Source organism: Eublepharis macularius, chromosome 6, assembly GCF_028583425.1.
Source record: "Eublepharis macularius isolate TG4126 chromosome 6, MPM_Emac_v1.0, whole genome shotgun sequence".
In the NCBI taxonomy this organism is placed as follows: domain Eukaryota; kingdom Metazoa; phylum Chordata; class Lepidosauria; order Squamata; family Eublepharidae; genus Eublepharis; species Eublepharis macularius.
The window spans coordinates 77857472-77877118 of NC_072795.1; the positions used below are offsets into that span (position 1 = coordinate 77857472).

The 19647-nt window shown below is 39.4% G+C and overlaps 1 protein-coding gene across 1 annotated transcript in view; it reads left to right on the forward strand.

The window, feature by feature from the left end:
• Window positions 1-19647, forward strand: part of NHLRC2 (NHL repeat containing 2) — a 63965-nt gene that overhangs the window by 20805 nt on the left and 23513 nt on the right. Inside the window, exons 3-5 of the mRNA XM_054983493.1 lie at window positions 6394-6849; window positions 8752-8873; window positions 11009-11138. Of these exons, the coding sequence (XP_054839468.1) occupies window positions 6394-6849; window positions 8752-8873; window positions 11009-11138 (708 nt within the window). The remainder of the gene's footprint in view (window positions 1-6393; window positions 6850-8751; window positions 8874-11008; window positions 11139-19647) is intronic.

Here is a 19647-nt window from a genome sequence, read left to right on the forward strand (position 1 = left end):
TCTCTTATCACTTCTATTACTCTTATATCATTCCTCTTGTGAGCCAGAATTGCCACACCTCTTGATTTTGATGATCCACGTGCCTCTGCCAAGATCCCCCAATTAGGGTCTCTGAATAAAGGTCTTTTATCTTTCTTTGACTTATGTGTTTCCTGGAGCCATGCTATATCTATATTCTGTTGTTTAAGAAATCTAAGAAGTTTATACCTTTTTAAATCCGAACCCAGACCATTGACGTTCAGTGTCAGCACCTGTAGCGTTTTATCCATTTTCAAACTCAGATTTACCTTCCCTTTGTTCCCCTGGCCCGATATTTAGTTTGATATTCCCCTTTGTATACCCAACTTCCCTTCCCTTCCCCCTCCCTCCCCCTCCCCTTCCCTTGTGTAGAGCCATGAGCTGGGGATGAGTACTCATCCCTTCTCTACACATCTGGGGTAAGCGCACCCTCCACTCCCCGAGTTATATTAATAACCATTTTAATACTATTTTAATTTTGTTTGTATACTTCCCTTAATATGTTTCAGTCTCGAGACAGTCTTGGCCTCTTGTCCTGACGGTTAGATGGACCTTCCTCAGAGTCCGGTTGCTGTGGCCGAGGTTGATGCGTTTCATCCATCGGGATTGACTCAGTATTCCTCACATTTACTCCCAAAGTTTCTAATAGGTCCCGTGCCTCTTCAGGGTTCCTCGCACAAAGCCTCCTCCCCTCTTGGTAAATAACCAGGGATGCTGGGTACGCCCAGCTGAATTTAATGTTGCTTTGGTTAAGTTTCTGTGCAAAAGGTTTCATTTGAGTCCTTTGATAAAGCGTTTCTTTGCAAAAATCTTCCTTCACATAAACCCTTCTGCCTTTAAATGTCAGCTCTTTATTTTTCTTGAGTGTTTTGAATATCCTCTGCTGTAACTTCTCCCTCACAAGCTTCATTATCACCGGGCGCGGTTCCCCCCCCATTCTTCTTGTTTGGAGTCTGTGGGCACGTTCAATATCTTCTTCTTCTATTTCCAGCTCCTGTTGTGATAACCATCCCACCAGGGTCCGCTCTAAATCACATGCTTTAACTTCTTCAGAAATACCAAAGAAAATAATGCTCCCCCTCCTATTACGGTCGGATAAGTCTACGTATTGTTTTTTCAATGAATCAATCTCCACTTTGTTCTGTTGCGCAAGAGCCTTGGCTTCCGATGCAATGCCTGCCACCAATTTAACCTCTGAGCCCAAATTTCTCATTTCTGCTGTTAGCTCAGTTAAAGAAGTTTGTATTTTGGTCTGGGAGTCAAGCATTAGTGCTTGAAATTGTGCCAGTTGTTCTGATAAGCCTTTCACAGTAGCCGCCATGTTATCTGTCTCGGCTCGTCCTCCCTTCCCTTTTAAAACTAAACAAGTTCTGTTATCCTCTCACCTATTCTTTTCACCAAGCTTCTTCTTGTTGTGCCAGACGTCTCATAAATCAGTTTCAGCAGTTTCAATCAGCAGTTTACATTCTTTTAAAGCTGTTAACTTGGATGTCCTCGGGAGAGTGGAGACAAGGCGTCCAAACGCTAGCGCGTGCGCATTGCCCTCCACCCTCCCATCATCCTATCGTCCGATTTCTTTGCTGAATCAGGATGCTAAAATCTTTACAGCTATATTGGCCAACAGATTAAACAAAATCATTAATCATTACGTTCACCCTGACCAAACCGGCTTCATTCCACACAGAAACATGGCAGACAATGTGCGTAAATCTCTTAATATAATCAATCATTGCATTACCTATCAAATGGAGGCTCTCTTGTTGTCACTTGATGCAGAAAAAGCGTTTGACAGCTTGGAAACTAATTACCTTCTGAGACTCCTGTCAAAAATGGGTTTTGGCCAAACTTTTATACGATCAATCAGCTTACTTTATGCCAACCCTACGGCCCGGTTAAAAATAAATGGTATAAATTCAAAGGATATTAAACTTACAAGAGGGACCAGGCAGGGCTGCCCCTTGTCACCACTACTGTTCGCCCTTGCTATAGAACCTCTGTCGGAATCCATAAGACAATCAGCGGAGATCAAAGGCATTAGAATAAAAAGTCATGAATATAAAATTTCTCTCTTTGCTGATGATATGGTTCTGTATATCTCTCACCCTTCTGCTTCATTACCTCCCTTGGAAGACAAGTTACATACCTTTGGTCAACTATCAGGTCTTAAAATTAATAAATCTAAATCTGAAATTTATCCTATTAATTTATCCCCAGACACACAAGCTCAGATAGCCTCCAATTATGAATACCAATGGATCAGCAAGAACTGGGTCTATTTAGGAATCACGATCCCTGTCAACCTAGCAAATTTAAAGGAATCTAATTTTAAAACCCTAGAACTCAAAGTTATAGGTGAATTTAAAGAATGGAGCAAGTTGACTTTATCCTGGGCTGAAAGAATACAACTGGTCAAAACCATGATTTTACCACTTTTCTTATTTAATTTTCGTATGCTGCCTATTAATCTCACTGATCAAGATATCCAAAAGTGGCAAACTCTTATAAATAAATTTATTTGGGCTAATAAACGTCCTAGACTTAATTTTTCAACCATGAAACGTTCAACCAAAAAGGGTGGCTTGGCTATTCCAGACCTAAAATGTTATTATATGGCAGCACAGCTAGCAAACATAGTGCTTCTTTTGCATTCCTCAGATAGTTCAGACTGGACATATGCTGAAACTGCACATCTTCTTCCCCATGATATAAAGGATATAATTTGGACAGACCCTAAACACAGGCCTACCCAAACTCTTGCCAATCCATTTTTGAAATCTACTATATCTGTATGGGACAGGGTAAGAAACTATCTAGCTCCTACACCGTCACCACTATCATCCTTCCTGGACCAATCGTGGTTTCCACCAGGTCAGGATTTAATTTCATTTCAGCAATGGAAGGTAATTAAGAGATCTAGGATCATTGACATCACCAAACATGGGGCCATCCTAACTAAGGAGCAAATAGAAGGGGATACAGAGGTTGTGGTCCCTTGGTATCAATACTTACAATTATCTCACCTTATAGGCAGCCAATTATTTGTCGACTCCTGGAAACGGGAGTTTACAGATTTTGAACGTTTATTAAAAAAAATAGAACCTCATCGTAAAGGCCTCATAGCTAGCATCTATTCTAATTTAAACTCACAGAATGATCAATCCTCATTAAGGTACCAATTGAAATGGAATACGGACTGCAGTACCCCCTTAACAGAGGAGCAATGGTCCACAATATGGTCTGGCAAGCCCCTAAATTCGAACGCAATCAATATCAAAATGTCTTCTTTTAAATTGTTGTCGAGATGGTACATGACTCCTCAATTACTACACCAAATTAATCCCAATTTAACACCGCTGTGTTGGAAAAAGTGTGGTCAAATTGGTGACTATATCCATTTGTGGTGGTCTTGCCCCAAGATCCAATCATTCTGGGACTTAATTTCAAGGAAAATTAAGGAGATTACAGATTATGAACTGCTCATGACTCCAGAATCAATTTTGCTGGGTCTTTGGGAAGACCCTGTCATACCAAAGGTGCGGAAAAATTTAATATTTATGTTACTTGCTGCTGCAAAAATGCTTCTAGCAGCACACTGGAAATCAGACAAGCTTCCGAAGCTACAACAGTGGGTTCAGAAAGTATGGGATATTTTTATTATGGAAAAAATAGCAGACCACCTTCATTCTATTGATAAACCACAGTATCAGTCATCATTCTTTACGCAATGGTTGCCCTTTTTGAATTACTTACACAATACTAATCAACTGCCTAATGCTGACATCAATACTTTTAGCTTCTTAGCTATATTATGAGAATATCTCCTCACTGTTCCCCCTTGCACTGTTTTTGTAGTCTATTACATTGGCTTTGTTATTGTTATTGACCGTTCCAAGGTTTGTTTCTTGTATTATTGTTATATGTATTTATGAATATTGTAAATTGTAAAATGAAAAATAAATAGTTAAAAAAAAAACAATGTCAGTGCACAGCAGAAGGACAAAGAGATTTTCTGCCTGAGGTACTAAAAGGGTGATTTAACAATTCTTTTATCTGTTATTAAAGCTGAAATTGAACTTGGCTCTGTGAGTCAATTGGATGGAGAATGACAATTCAGTGAATATGTCAGATTGATTGGTACAGGTTTTATTAACTCCATAACTTTTAAACAGATTTTTCCCTAATATAGTTAAGTAAATTAATCTACTTTTAACACGCTAAAATTTGACTGTAATTAGATGTAAAATTCCCAGAAATTTTGAACTGAAACTGAAAACTGAAATTTTAGGAAAACTGCCAAAATGACCATAAAAATTAAATAGCAGGATATCTACCTTCTTCAATAACATCAATGTCTTCATATTATAATTTCCTACTGTCTGTTCCATAGGTTAGAAAAACAGGGTATTAGGGGGTACAGGTAGATCCTGAAATAAAGTTTAGTGACTTGATCATTTCACTGAAAATTAACATATGGTGTTGAGAACACAGTTATATTTCTTTATCCAGTAAGAATGATCTGACACAGTATTGTTACTTAGAAGATGTGGAGAAAGGCTCTGCCCTGTAGTGTGAAATCTATCTGCATGTTATTATTCATTTCATAATAATTTCCCTTAAATGCCTCAGAAAGTAAGTTGGACATTGCTTATGACAGCTGAATATGTTATTTTAAGACACCATTTACATTTTAACGAAGTTGAAGGAAAAGCTTAAAGCCATGGCTTTTGGTGGAAACAATCCACCAAAATGAGCGTAGAGCTCTAAGAGAGAGAGGAGCTCCAGTGAATGTTGTATGTTTGCCTGGTTAATTATAAGCCATTTTTATTCATATTTTTACAATGCACTGTGTTAATTTGGCTTTACTTCTGGGCTGAGTTTGTTGGCTAGGCTTCAGTAGAATATAAATATTCATGTGCTTATTTTAAAAGTAATTAAACTCAGCAATGTGAGATGAAATTTAAAATGGGAAGCTTTGCTTCCTGGAAAAGTCAGTTTGGAATTTTCTGTCCTTTATGTAATGACATACAGTCAGACTAGAGAAAACTTGGTAGTGCCATGTTTCCTCCGTCAGCAATAAGTAGGCCAGCTGTGCCCTAAAATTGGTGTGGATAAGAACAGTGGTTGCATGTTGGTCATCATTCCCTAATCCTAATAACAATGTATGCTAAGTTGCTCTCTCTAGCCTTACTATTGTGATGCAGATGGAGAAGCCATGGCATACCTCTGTTCTCAAGATTATTGTGTATTGCATCTTTCTGCAGCCAAATCGTGTACATAAGACAAATAATCCCAAGTCCGCAGCCTTGAGTGAGACGCAATACTCTAGTTTGCTTTTGCATCTGTGAGCATCAAGCAACACTTGCCTGTTTGATCTGAAAGCAAACAAAAAGGTTAATATGGAAAGGGTTCCAACTGAAGGTTGTGGTAAGCAAAGAGAAAGCGATGGTACAAGGAAACAAAATATACAAAACTATCTTGCACTTCTTGTTTTTGTGTTCTTGAGTCAGGACAAGGTTTTCAAATCCTAATGTGTCTGTACATTGCAGTGGATTGCTGTTTCAAATCTTCATTTCTTTGTTGAAGTCTGTTTCCAGGAGGCTTCCTCATATTTCTCAATTTTTCTATTCCTTTCCTGCCTTCCTAAGGTGTATTGCATAACCCAGATTCCATCACACTATATCTCTTGGGATCAAAAATATTCTCCCTACCTTATTATACTCATAAAAGTACAAAAGAAAGTCAGAAACAATCTATGTTGCTTAACATTGTACAGAGTGACATAAAAACAATGCTTCCAGATAGCCCTTCAGCCTATTATAGCCATTGCTTTGCCTGAGCCTTCAATCTGTCCCAAGCCTATCCAAGATAACAGCATGCTCAGAGTTCCCTATGACTGTGCAGGGACTTTGCAGTGTTTTTCAATTAAGGAGGAACTGAACTACACAGTGTCAGAGGTGAAGAGCACATTATACACTGCTGGGATGTAGCCCAAGGAATCCGAGGTGACCTCTCAGCTCACTTCTTATCGGCCTTGCCATCACAAAATAGAAGGGTTTATTATGGTGCAAGAGCCACAAAGACCTGGAGTACCCTACTGGTTAAGTGTTTGGGCTGTGAAGCAGCACTGCTGGTTTGAATCCTACTACTGCTGTTAGCTCAGTAGGTGGCCTTGGATAAGCCACTTTTCTTAGTCCCAGCTCCCCACTGTATTGTGGGGGTAATAATAACACTGACTTTGTGCTCTGAGTGGGGCTCTGATCTGTCTAGAAGAGCAGTATATAAGTGCAGTTGTTGTTGTTGTTGTAATTATCTACATTTTATTGTCTTTTTAATTGCCTGCATGTAGTCTTCATTTTTTGAAATATGTGCTTTCAGATGGTCTCCTTGTTGTTGGTGTGCACTCAGCAAAATTTCCAAATGAAAGGATTCTGGATAACATCAAAAGTGCTGTTCTCAGACACAACATCACTCATCCTGTGGTAAACGATGCAGATGCAACCCTCTGGCACGAGCTAGATGTGTCCTGCTGGCCAACCCTGGTCATCGTTGGCCCTCGTGGGAACATGCTGTTTACTCTGGTTGGTGAAGGACACAAGGAGAAACTATTTCTATTTACATCCATAACCCTAAAGTATTATAGAGAGCAAGGACAGATCAAAACTAATATAATTAGAATACAGCTCTATAAAGACTCTTTGCCACCTTCTCCTCTGTTGTTTCCTGGAAAAGTTACAGTGGACAATTCTGAGGACAGATTGGTAATAGCAGACACTGGACATCACAGGATATTGGTTGTCAGGAAAAGTGGCCAAATTCTGCACATTATTGGAGGTAAGGGTAAAGTGACTAAACTGTCACGGTACATTTTGAATTCTCTGTTACTTGTACAACTTCTAATACTGTACCATTGGCAGAATTAAAAACAAATTTGCTTGGGAATACTTATTTAGCTATCATTTAGTATTTATTGTATTAGGCCAGTCTGAAGATACATGCTTAATGGTTGAAAACAGACACACATTTTATAGCCCACAAACTATTGGCAGCCTGAGGAATTAAAGCATCCCAAACTACAAACCCAGTAATAAAGATGAAAGTATTTTACCAAAGCATTTATTTGTTTGGAAAATGTATATGCCTCCTCTCCTGAGACCTGCTTAATGCAGCTCATAGATAAAATGGCACTATCAAATCATATAGCCACAACATAAAAACAAGCCATAAAAACCTCACAGCATAAAAACAGCTAGGCGAAAAAAACCATGAAACAGTATGCAGCAGCAGTTCATAAAATGCTCCACAGTGTTTTACTGTAGAAGCAAAACATACAACTGATTAAAAAAATGGGACCTCTCAGTTAAATGCCTGTGTAAGAAGAAATAGAATCATAGGGTTGGAAGGGACCTCTAGGGTCATCTAATCCAACCCCCTGCACAATGCAGGAAATTCACAAATACCTCCCCCTGCGCATATATACACACGCACACACTCAGTGACCCTTGCTCCAGTCCCAGAAGATGGCAAAACACCATCAGGATCCCTAGCCAAACTGGCCTGGGGAAAATTGCTACCTGACCCCAAGGTGATGATCAGCCTTACCCTGGGCATGCAAGAAGGGGCCACGGGAACTAAGAACTGATGTAACCCTTCCTGCCCTCCCTCTCATGATCTGCCTTGGTTCACAGAATAAGCATTGCTGTCAGGTGGCCATCTAGCCTCTGCTTAAAAACCTCCAAAGGAATGCCCACCACCTCCTGAGGAAGCCTGTTCCACTGCGGGACCATTCTGTCAGGAAACTCTTCCTAATGTTTTGCCAAACACTCTTTTGATTTAATTTCTACCTGTTGGTTCTGGGGCAACAGAAAACAGCTCTGCGCCATCTTCTATATGACAGCCCTTCAGGTACCTGAAGATGGTTATCATATCACCTCTCAGTTGTCTCCTCCCTAAGCTAAACATGCCGAGCTCCTTCAATCTTTCCTCATAGGACTTCGTCTCCAGACCCCTCACCATCTTCGTTGCCCTCCTCTGGACACGTTCTGGCTTGTCTGTCTCCTTCTATATTTTGTCCTGGTGCCTAAAGGAGAATAAGATGGGCACTTAATTCCTGGTCATTATTCACCTCAGCAGGTGAAGGGAACACAGAGCAAGACTTGAGAAGAGGATTTCTCATAGTATTTTCCATTTGTACTTGTGCAGTTGCATCCCTTCTGTTCTTTGCAGCAAATGATACAGGTTAATATAGAAGGAGAGTTAGGTACAGATGGTTGAGTGATTGTAACAGACTGGGTAAGATCAGTATTGTGGTGTAAAAAAAGTGTAATTCTGTGTTCTGTGCTGTTTTCATGTGATGACTTATACAGTAATATACCTACAGCTGTTTGTTGTGATTAGTACTAAAAGAGTGTATAAGGTTTTGAATATTCTTTGGAAGAAAACATCTATCAATTCTTCTTGAAGAGGACAAATAGGAAATATACTGAATAATTTATTTAAACCATTTACATCCTACCATGTCAATTTCTGCTCTTGTGGCAATATAACAGATAAGGCTTTCTATATTATGCTATAACCTAATTTCTCAAATAGGCTGTTGGAAAACTGCAGACTTCACAACTATGTCTCTCAAATTCTTAGAAAGGTCTGCAACACAACTCTAGAGCAACTGTATGTCTGTTGGTGATCTTTTAATGTAAACTCTAACTTGGCAGTTCTACTTTTTGTTCTTTTAAGGACCAAACAGTGGAAGACAAGATGGAATATTTTCAGAAGCATCTTTCAGTTCACCACAGGGGGTGGCCATAAAGAACAATATTATTTATGTAGCAGATACAGAAAACCATCTGATTAGGAAGGTAAACTTTCCTAGTTAAAAATGTTAAAGGATAATGGCCAAATTCTGTTCCCAATTAGAGACAGAAATTGATGTCAAATCAACTTCAGGAGTTACTAAATATATATGAAGCTAAAATATTGTGTGGGGTATATAAATATATTTTAAAAATATTTGGGATTTTCATGTTTTCCTCTTTGCATATGGTTTTTAAGGCAAGTGATTAGTTACAATTTTATGCTTTCCTTAAGGGAAAGGAATGCAATTATAACGTAGTTTTTGCTCTGACTTGTATTCTGTTTTTAAATTTAAATAATTATATTTTGGCTTTCCAAAACCATGTATTTTGTCTCCCTTCTCCATGAGACACATCTACATTCCATTTTTATTAATTTCCAGGGTTATACAATGAATAAATCTTTACAATATCTACAAGATATATCTTAGTTGACATTTTTCTATGTGCGTAGAATACCCAAGACCCTGACCTGGATAGCCCGGTCTTGCCAGATCTAGTAAGTTAAGTAGGGTCAGTGCTGGTTAGTACTTGGATGGGAGAACACCAAGGGAGACCAGGGTTGCTGAACAGAGGCAGGCAATTGCAAATCCCCTCTGAACATCTCTTGCTTTGAAAACCTGGCAGGGACTGCCATAAGTCGGCTGCAACTTGATGGCACTTCTCTCTCTCTCTCTCTCTCTCTCTCTCTCTCTCTCTCTCTCTCTCTCTCTCTCTCTCTCTCTCTCTCTCTCTCATACACACACACACACACACACACAGAGTTGGAATTGAATCGATCAACTAGTCTGCACAAAAGATGTATCCTGCACATACGAAGCCATATATACACCACACATCAATACTACTCATATTATCTTGAATTTTGAGTGTGATGGTTACCAAAATACCCATGCCAAAGGCGGCTTCCCAATTCAAAAACAAAAAAAAACCTTGTCCCCCCCAAAAGTAACAGAATCTCTAAGTCAGTGTAATATAGTGGATATAGTATCTGACTAGGAATGGGAAACTCAGACCATGAAATTTACTAAGTGACCATGGGCCAGTCATTCTCTCTCAGTCTGGCCTATCTCATAAGGTAGTTGTGAGGATAAAATGGAGCAGTAAAGATCCATGTATTCTACCATGAGCTCCTTGGAGGTGGGGTGAAATTTTTAAAAATGTATCAAATAGATACATGGAATAGAAATTTTGAGGAAGATGTTTAAAGTAGCTTTTTTCAGCCAAATACGTCATGCTTTACAACTTGCTTGATTCAAGAAATAGATTTAAGGATTTTAATATTTGCCTTTTAAAAGTTAGATTTCGTTATAGATTATTTTATAGGTTATTATATATCCAGAGGAGTTAGACGTGTTAGTCTGTAGTTGCAAAATAGTCAAGAGTTCCGTAGCACCTTTAAGACTAACCAAATTTATTGCAGCATATGCATCTGACAAAGTGAGCTGTGGTTCTTGAAAGCTTATGCTATAGTGTCTCTTGTGAGTAAGCCCCATCAGTAATAATTTTACAGCATGGATTAGGCCTTTGGATGACCTCTTCAGTGGCATGATATTTGTCCTTTAATAAGGAGAAATACAACAGTTTGGTTGGTTAAAGTGTTGAACTAGGATATGGGAGACCTAGATTCAAATCTCCAATCTACCGTTAAGCTTGCTGGGTGACTTTGGCCCAATCACACTCTCAGTCTAGCCTAACTCACAGGGTTGCAGTGAGGGTTAAATAGAGGAGGGGAGACCTATGTATGTTGCTGTGAGCTCCTTGGAAGAAGGGCAGAATGAAAATGTAATAAATAAGGGGGGGTTGTAAGAATCAATTGCTTTGCCTTTTTTTTACTTGGCTCAATAGCCATTCCCTTGATCTAAAAACCAAAATAGTTCAGAGCAGTCATTGAAGAGCTATAGATGAACTCTTTGCTTCACAAGCAACTACCTTTTTATCCCTCCCCCCCTTATCTTTTATGTGAAGAGCTACAGTAGGTGAATGCAACAAAGCAGTTGCAAATAATGTGGAAGAAGTTATGCCAGGCATGGCATTTCATAAACTCAGTAACAAAAAGGCACAATTTCCGTCTCATTACTATATACAGTTGAAGAAAAGGTAAAAAACACAATTTAATTCAGCTTGTATTTTTCTCCTAGATTGACCTTGAGTTAGAGATGGTGAGCACTGTAGCAGGGATAGGAATACAAGGCCTGGATAAGGAAGGAGGAGCCCAAGGAGAAGAGCAGCCCATTAGTTCACCGTGGGATGTCATCTTTGGAACCTCAGGTATTATTTGAAGCTTTAAACATTTTTGAAACTTTAAACTATTTTGGTTTTGCTACCTTTTCCACCTGCTTAGTCTCATAGACTATTAAATTATTCATTTAGAAACCACTTTTGTGCCCCTACCGCCCATTGGTTCAGACCTCATGATTATGCCTCATTAGGAACTACAGCTGGCCAGTTCTCAGCTTCTATATACTGTATCTTAATCCACTCTGTAAAACAGGCATGCATCCTTGTTACTTCTTTGTTCCACCTGTTTAAATTGCTGCTATCATGTCATTTCTCCCTTTAAGCAATTGCAAAACTAGGATTTTTTTTCCCTTCCACCTCCTCTTCAGAAATTGATTTATGCTCTGGTCATCTTTTTTTTTTTACTTTGTCTACTGAAATATCCACCTCCTGGTATTCATCTCCCTCACCTTGATCCAATAAATACTCGTATTGCCTGAATCATTAATTTCAGTCATTACTGTGACCACCTTAATTGCTTTTAGATCGATTATACCTTCAGAGCCCCCTCTGCTTTGCCTCCCTGTCGTCATATGCACACAAACACAGAGTCCTGCTAACGCCCTTCTCTCCTCCATCTTCACTGTCTTCAGCCATCCTGTGCCATCCAGACCTAGCAAAATGGCAATCTTGTGTGACAAACAAGTATTCTAAATCACGTTGATGTGGAAGGAATGCACAAGTCTGAGGATTTCCTGGCTTCTTTTCTCACAGACAAAACGAGACTTGGTTATGACCTCTGAATGTACTGGATAGTAGCTGTTTTTCTTTTCTTTATAACTTTCTATATATCAAAGGACACGTCTTAGGCTGTTGTGTTTAGAACTGCTATAGTAAATAGGTAACAAAAGTAAAATTCATAGTTAAATATGTCAGTTCTCTATTTTTGTATTTCTGTTTTCCTTGTGTTTTAATAACAAAAGCCTAGGTATTCAGCAATGACAATAAAGACAAAAGAGGCTTAAATGTTTAATCCATAAATGCACAGTACTCAACATTTATAGTATTAATCAAATTGAATTGCATTTCCTTAAAGCCTCAAAAGAGGCTACATTTTGGAAGATAGCCTTACAGCATGGCCAGATTGGCTGAGTCAAGGTAGTTTGAGGATTGGCACCACATTCAGCTAAATAAAGTCACTCTGGACCACCAAGCCAACTTGCTTTTCAAAGAACAGGACGGTCCATTAGCTCCCCCAAGCTCTTAACCAGCTCGGAGAAAACAAACTTTACCCCAACTAGGACAAGTGGATTCAACTTCTCTAGAATAGCCTTCCCAACCTGCATTACCTTTGTCTTGTCTGGATTCAGCTTTGGCTTGTTCTGCCTTAGCCACCTGACCACACCCTTAAAGCACCAGTTCAGAACCATGGTGGGTGCATCTAGAGGCTCAGATATTGAAATACAGAGCTGGGGGTCATCTGAATATTGATGATACCCAACCTCAGAGTTCCGGATGATCTCATGCAGTGGCCTCATATATGTGTTAAAGAGCATGGGGGAGGGAAATGGAACCCTATGGCACTCCACAAGGCAAATCCATCTAGTTGATTCTGCGTATCTGGTGGGAACTGTGTCTAGTCAGACAGAAAAGAGAAAAACTACTGAAGGGCTATGCCTTTACCACCAAGTGGATAAGAATGGAGCCATCAACTGTGTGAAAGCTGCTGAAAGATCTAACAGTATCAACAGGAAGATTGTCCCTTGTCCAACTTCAAGTGAAGATCATCCATCAGTGCAACTAAAGCCATCTCGATCTCAAATCTTGGCCTGAAAAGAGATTGAAATGGGTCAAGGGCAGATGTATCATCCAGGAAACCCTGTAGTTACTTCGCTACCACACACTCTCTCTTTCCCTAAAAAAGGCAAGTTGAAGAGTGGTCTGTAATTGGCCACCTCATTCTTAGCCGATAAAGTTCTTTTGAGCAAAAGTCTAGTAACTGACAGCTTCAGAGATTAAGGGAGAGCCCCCCTCAATGAGGAAACAACTGGCTTCAATTACCTTTCCAAACAAGATTTTAAAAGCCAGAGTAGACATGTGTCTGGAGCATGTATGGTGGCTCTAAGAGTCCTCAGGACTAGGGTGAGCAGGGTCAGAAAGATTCAGTTTTCCTGCTTCGGAGTCTCCACCCCACCCCGTGCACCAACCAGCTGAAGTACGGGAAGGGCCCTTTACGTGCTGCTTGCAAGCGGTACAGAAAGGGTCCTTTAAATTTCAGCTGGCCAGTGGGGGGCTCCCCCCTGCCGGCCAGCTGAAGTGCAGGAAAGGGCCCTTTAAACTTGAGCTGTCCAGCGTGGGGATCCTCATCCGCTGGTCAGCTGGAACCAGCCGTGGGGTTTGAAAGTGCACCGAAGTGCTTTGATTCGGAAGATTTGATTCAGCATTTCCGAATCAGGGCCAGCATGCTGGGCCTGATTCAGAAATCCCGAATCTTTACAGATCAAGTCTAATTTGGGTATTTATCCCGAATTAGAAACCTGAATCGCACACCCCTACTCAGGATCCTGTTAGCATCCTGGCAAGATCAATCTGAAACTGTCCATAACAAAAGGATAAGCAGGCATTTCTGACAGCTCAGATACTGGATCTGCTCTCTAATGTAGCCTCCAAGTTAAAACGGATGGAAGAGATCTTGTCAGCAAAGAACCTTATAAAAAACATCTCAGCTAGGTGCTAAATCTCCATCTTTGGCAGGATTGGACTTAGGCGTTATTAGGACATGAACCACTTTAAACACTTGAGCCAGACACAATCCAACTAATGCAATGGTGGCAAAGAAGAAAGTAATGAATCAGAGAGAACGTGTCATAAAGCTCATTTGCTAGCCTATGAGGTGGCAATTATACCATAATTTATACATTTGAATTTGTATTTGTGATTAACTTGTAAAATGTGAGGAGTTTGTTTCTGTTTAGTTACAAAAGTGACATTACTGAAATAACCCAATTGATAGTTAATATTCCAAAATCCAGAAAACTCTGGACAATTATCATTTTATAGATATTAAGTGATAACTTGAGTATTGCATACAATAAGAAAGTAAAGTGGCAGTTCAACAATTTACAGAGCAATTCTGTCTATGACTAATATAGTGCTGCTATGCTGTTTCTCACACCAACTCTGAATAGTTGACCTGCCTCCTCAGACACTTATGTGCATATAGCAAAGTAGTCAAGAGTCTTCAGATTGGTTGAAGTCTTCAGAATAGTGTAGCATTAGACTGGTGATAGTGGTAGTGAATTAGGATAAGAGGATACATACATCACAGCGAGCGTCCCCTAACCTCACTTTCCCGCACCAGGTTACTATTTGTTAGAGACTTGAATAGGTGGATTTCTTTTCTGTTTCTCCCTTCCTCTCTCCATCTCCCTTTTTACTAATATTCAGTTGCCCTCAGTATTCAAATCCTTATAAGAGGCAAGTTCTCCAGGGCAGGTGGGGGTGTTGCTTTTTTATTTTTAGATTTACATGGTAATGTTCTGCTACATTTTTAGAGTTCTCCTACAGTATACAGAAACCTTGCATTTCTGTATCTTTGTGATGGGCAGTTATCTGTGTGATTATAGGAAATCAGTTGAGGCCGTCTGAGGAATTATGGGTGGATGGGACAATTTGGAAAACCCATTCTCTTAAACCAGGGTGTCAAACATATGGCCTGTGGGCTGGATCTGGTCTCTCCAGGACTCTCATCTGGCCTGCGAGCAACTGGGAGAAAAGGCAGGAGTCTGGAGTCTGCTCCAGGGTGTGAGCAGGGTGCACGTTTTGACGGTGCACCAACTCGGAGCTTTCCAGCTAAGGCTTCTGGCTCTCAACCTGGGCTGTGAACTACAATTCCCACAATGTTGTGCGCTAGGGGCCCTGGTGCTGGTGAGGCCACTCGCTCCCAGTGTCAGGGCGGCTGGTTCAAGTTGCCATCGCGGCTGGGTGGGTAGTGAGTTAACTGGATGCTGGACAGTTGGAGGCAGTGGCTGCAAGGCATGGTTTAGCTGGAAGAGGTGACTTGGTGCTGGCATGGGATCACTGGTCCTGGATGGGAAGAGAATGTTTGTGTGAATCTGGTGTAGTCTGATGAACTGCTGGGATGATCTGATGTTGAGATTGTGTGAATGTCCATGTTGCTGGGAATTTGGGGGTGGCTGCAATACAGGAGCAGGAAAACTGTGTTGAGTGTATAGCCTGATGTTCGATCCTTTTTAAACCGAGGCTTTAAGAATCTTATTAGTGATGTTGCAATTGCATGTGTTTTCTCTTCCACTCGCGGTATTGCAAATGACATTCTTGCTTACAGCAATCCTAAGGACACTTTCCAGTGACAGAACAGACCTGAGTAGAATTCAGAATAGAATTTGTTTAGTATTGTTCTCTAGTCTCCTAAAATAACAGTCTTTACTTGGGAGTAAGGTACTAATATATTTCCTTCTGGAGAAAACTGCAATTTGGAGTGTGCTGTCCGGGGAGTAAGGCTCATTGGGTATAGTGGGAGTAATAACTTGGTCCTGTGCATGCTTAGCTAGAAATAAGTTTGTTTAGGATTATAAATGTTCACTGTTGTTGAATCTTGTGAATCAAGATGTAAGCTGTTTAAGATGACAACTGCTGCTAGTTTTACCTGATTTGAGTTTCAAGGAGGCTGCTGAAACAATGGGGGCGTAGGTGACCATAGGGATTTTCAACCTAGAGGTGATTGGTACACAACTGTTCATTAATGTATGTGTGAGAATTTAAATGAATTGTCATATTTGTAAATGTTGCAGGAAGGGTGGCATTTATAAATGAAGCTGAAATCTTAACTGCTTGACATGGAAATATGTAATAGCCTTTAACTCCAGATTTTGACGAAATAGTTCAGAACAAGAATTGTCAGTTACCAACTTGTTAAATAAAGGAAATACTGTTGGAGTGTTAAATGTTTTAAGCATGTTTGTATTTTGTATTTTGATTATTTGTATTTTGAGTAAAAAATAATGTCATTAATTGGATTTGCCTGTGTCTTTTATAAAGTTTATATCTCTGGTATCTGGCATTAAATTTTATGGTACACATGGGTGACATTTATGTCAGATCCAGCCTTCATTGCAAACGAGTTCGACACCCCTGCTCTAAGCTGTCTTGGGTAAGCAGGTCTATTTCTCCAACACACAGAGAGCCCCCCCCTTTAACTCTTGCTTGACTACTCAAAACATTTTATCCCTTCTGGAGCATGGTTAATCCCCATTAGGCCATGTTCTGAAGTTGAGTTTTGGTTTCATTGGCTGATTTACAATGTCAGATTTGTTTTACATACCTCAAACAAGTAGAAACTTTGTATGGACCCAGTTTTGTGCTTTCATTGTCTGCAGAGTGCTACGCAATTTACTGTTGGATAGAGTCATGGTGATAATGCTAAAATATACTGGTTGGTCACACAGCAAAAAGTATGAGATTTCTTAAAGAGACAAACAAGTAAGCGTTTTTTAAACTTGGAGTATAGATTTTATTAGACTAGAAGGAAGTTGCTATCATGTTGCCTAAGTAAGGCATGTAGTCAACATTAGCATCTATAAATTCCAGCTTTAAAATACTGCCTGCTTTGAAGTAGTATGTTTTACTGCTTTAGAGTTCTTGCATAGTGTATCGGTTGTAAAGTTCTAATGCCTTCTTAACCATCATGTGCCTTTCAACTTTCTTTACCATTCTTTTCTATTTTTATTCAGTACTACTGAAAGCAAGCAGTGCTAAATGCACATTTGATTGAAGTGTGAAATGTTCTTAATAGCTTCATTCTTTCTGAAAGGAACGGAGCCATGACCCAGCCTTTATTATACAAATGTGTAGCTTGTGTTCCAAAAGTGAGTTTTTTGGAGCACAATTAGCATCCTTTTATAAAATTGCTTGCTTAGCACACATTTAGGCTGAGAACACATTTAACATCAAAGTACAGTTTTTCTTGAGCCTCATTCTGTTATGGGGTATCTTTTTGCTTTGCTCACTTCTGCACTTCCTTTTTCTTGATAAACCATACTTCACCATTGTATCCATAGTAGACAGGCACACTATGATTTGTTAAGAGAGGGAGCTGAGATGGAGGGAGCACAGAGCACATTCCTCATTTTCAGTGACCCTCCAAACTCTTGTTTGGATCAATGGGAGCATTGTGGTTGAACTGGCCTATAGAAACTTTTAATGTATTAGAGACTGGTGCCAGTTTAAGAACAAGTTAGTAAAATGATATCATAGATCCAGAGGAGTTAGCCGTGTTAGTCTGTAGTAGCAAAATCAAAAAGAGTCCAGTAGCACCTTTAAGACTAACCAATTTTATTTTATTGTAGCATAAGCTTTCGAGAATCAAGTTCTCTTCATCAGATGAGTTCGGATCAGGCATCTGATGAAGAGAACTTGATTCTCGAAAGCTTATGCTACAATAAAATAAAATTGGTTAGTCTTAAAGGTGCTACTGGACTCTTTTTAAAATGATATCAATAATGTTTACGTATTGGAAGAATATTGGAGGAGGAAGAGGTGAGATTCAGGCAGGCAGGAACAGAAGACTTGACAAACACTATGTGCAGGGCTTTCCAAACATCCTAGTGTTTATCAAACATATTTAAACTCTTCTGTGTGTGCGCGTGTGTGTATGTGCCATCAAGTCGCTTCTGACTTATGGTGACCCTATGAATGAAAGACCTCCAAAACGTCCTAACATTAACAACCCGCAGAGTGATGAGAAGAAAAAGTTGTTCATTAACGTACGGATAATCAGTACCATGCTGACGAGTTCGGTTGATTTTTGAGACATATTCTTGAATCAGAATGGAAAAATGAGATGGCAAAAAATTACAGACAAAGATCACGCATGTCCCAAGCAGGCAGGATAGTAAAGAGTCTTTTTTTCCCCTTGTCTTTTGGAAAGATTTTGCAGTGTATTCATTTTCTTCCTGGAGAGAATATTTTCTAAAACCGGATGACCTCATTCTTAAACTCCCTGTGTAATTTTAAAAGACATATTGTACAGTTTGGATTAACGTTAAAGGAATTTTCACATGCTTAATTTGCTAAAGTTTCTTATGATCTTCTCTCTACAAAACTGCAGTAATTACATAACAGCTTTATATACTGAAGATGTCCCTATTTACATGCTGCCCCACCTTTCTCCACTTCAGATTTTTCCTCAAATCCCACTTTTTCCTGTGAACCCTTTAGCCTAACCCCTTAGTCCTCACCTGTATAAAACTACATACATGCAACTGAAGTGAAGACCCCTCTTCCCGATTTTAACATTGCCCCCATTTTCCTTTCCTTGAAGAATTTTAGATTATGAACCCCTTAGAGCAGGGCTTGTTTTTTTTGTTGTTTAATATTTTATAGTATGTTAAAGAATGACTTCTCTTCATTAGAATGCTTCATGGAAAAGCACCATGCACACAGAAAGCCTGTGCATATACATGGCAGTCAGCCTGAGCTTAATTTAGAGGTTATTGAGAGAACAAACCTAAACAGGTCTATTCAGAAACTTAGATCTATTCAGTGGGGTTTATTCCCAGAAAAGTAGCTCTTAGGATTCCACTGTAAATCACGGCAGAATGTAGCCTGGTGATCTTGGAACTAGCCATGTTGGCTTATTGCAGCGTAATAGTTTCACTCTACTATTGCAGTAAAAATTTAGGCAAGTGTGATAGCTCATTCTTTTAAAAACAAATCTGTAAACTACATTGTTTTAAATAGTAAGCTGAACATTCTGTTGCCTGCTGTTATGTTCACACAATTTGTTGTTCTCCTGCCTCAGCTAGAGTCCGGTGATTTTCTTAAATGCTTTGTTGCTGTGCAGAAAGGGATGAGGAAAGGATCGGTTCATTCCTTTCATATATTTATTTCTGAATTGGACCATGGTGGGTGAATCAACAAATTCTAAAAAAAATGGGGAGAGGTTGACAAAACTCTTTGCTTCGAGATGCCAGGCGTACAACAAATGAAAACAATAGCAATATAGCAAGTGTCCAAAGTGGATGTCATAATTAAACCCAAATTTTGGTGGTTCCAAATTGATAATGGGTAAACAATACTAATAATCCACGAAGACAGGTTCTGAGGCTTCCTTTGTGTGTTTTGTCTACCATGGTTGTGAAGGCTGGAGTTTTTCTTCACTATGACTGAATTTTAGAGACTCTGGTGAAAAGGAAATAGGAATTTTTTAATAAAACAAACCAATACATCAAGAATAAGTTGAAAAAGAAGAGGAAAAAAGCTTCTATTCAGTTATCAATATACACATTTCTTCTTAATTTCTAGTCCGGAATTATACATATTGTTAGTGCTAAATCAAAGTAGCTTGCTAACAGTAACCAACTCTCTCGTTTATATCTTATATTACCAAAATGTTATAGTGCAGTCAACTTTATCTTTCTTAATACAGCATATATTGTTAACAGCCATTCTTTTTTGCTAGGTGGTATTTAAGTCTTCCAGATCCAGTATCTGACAAAAACAATTCTTGTTCTGGTTAATGCATTTAAAAATAATTCTG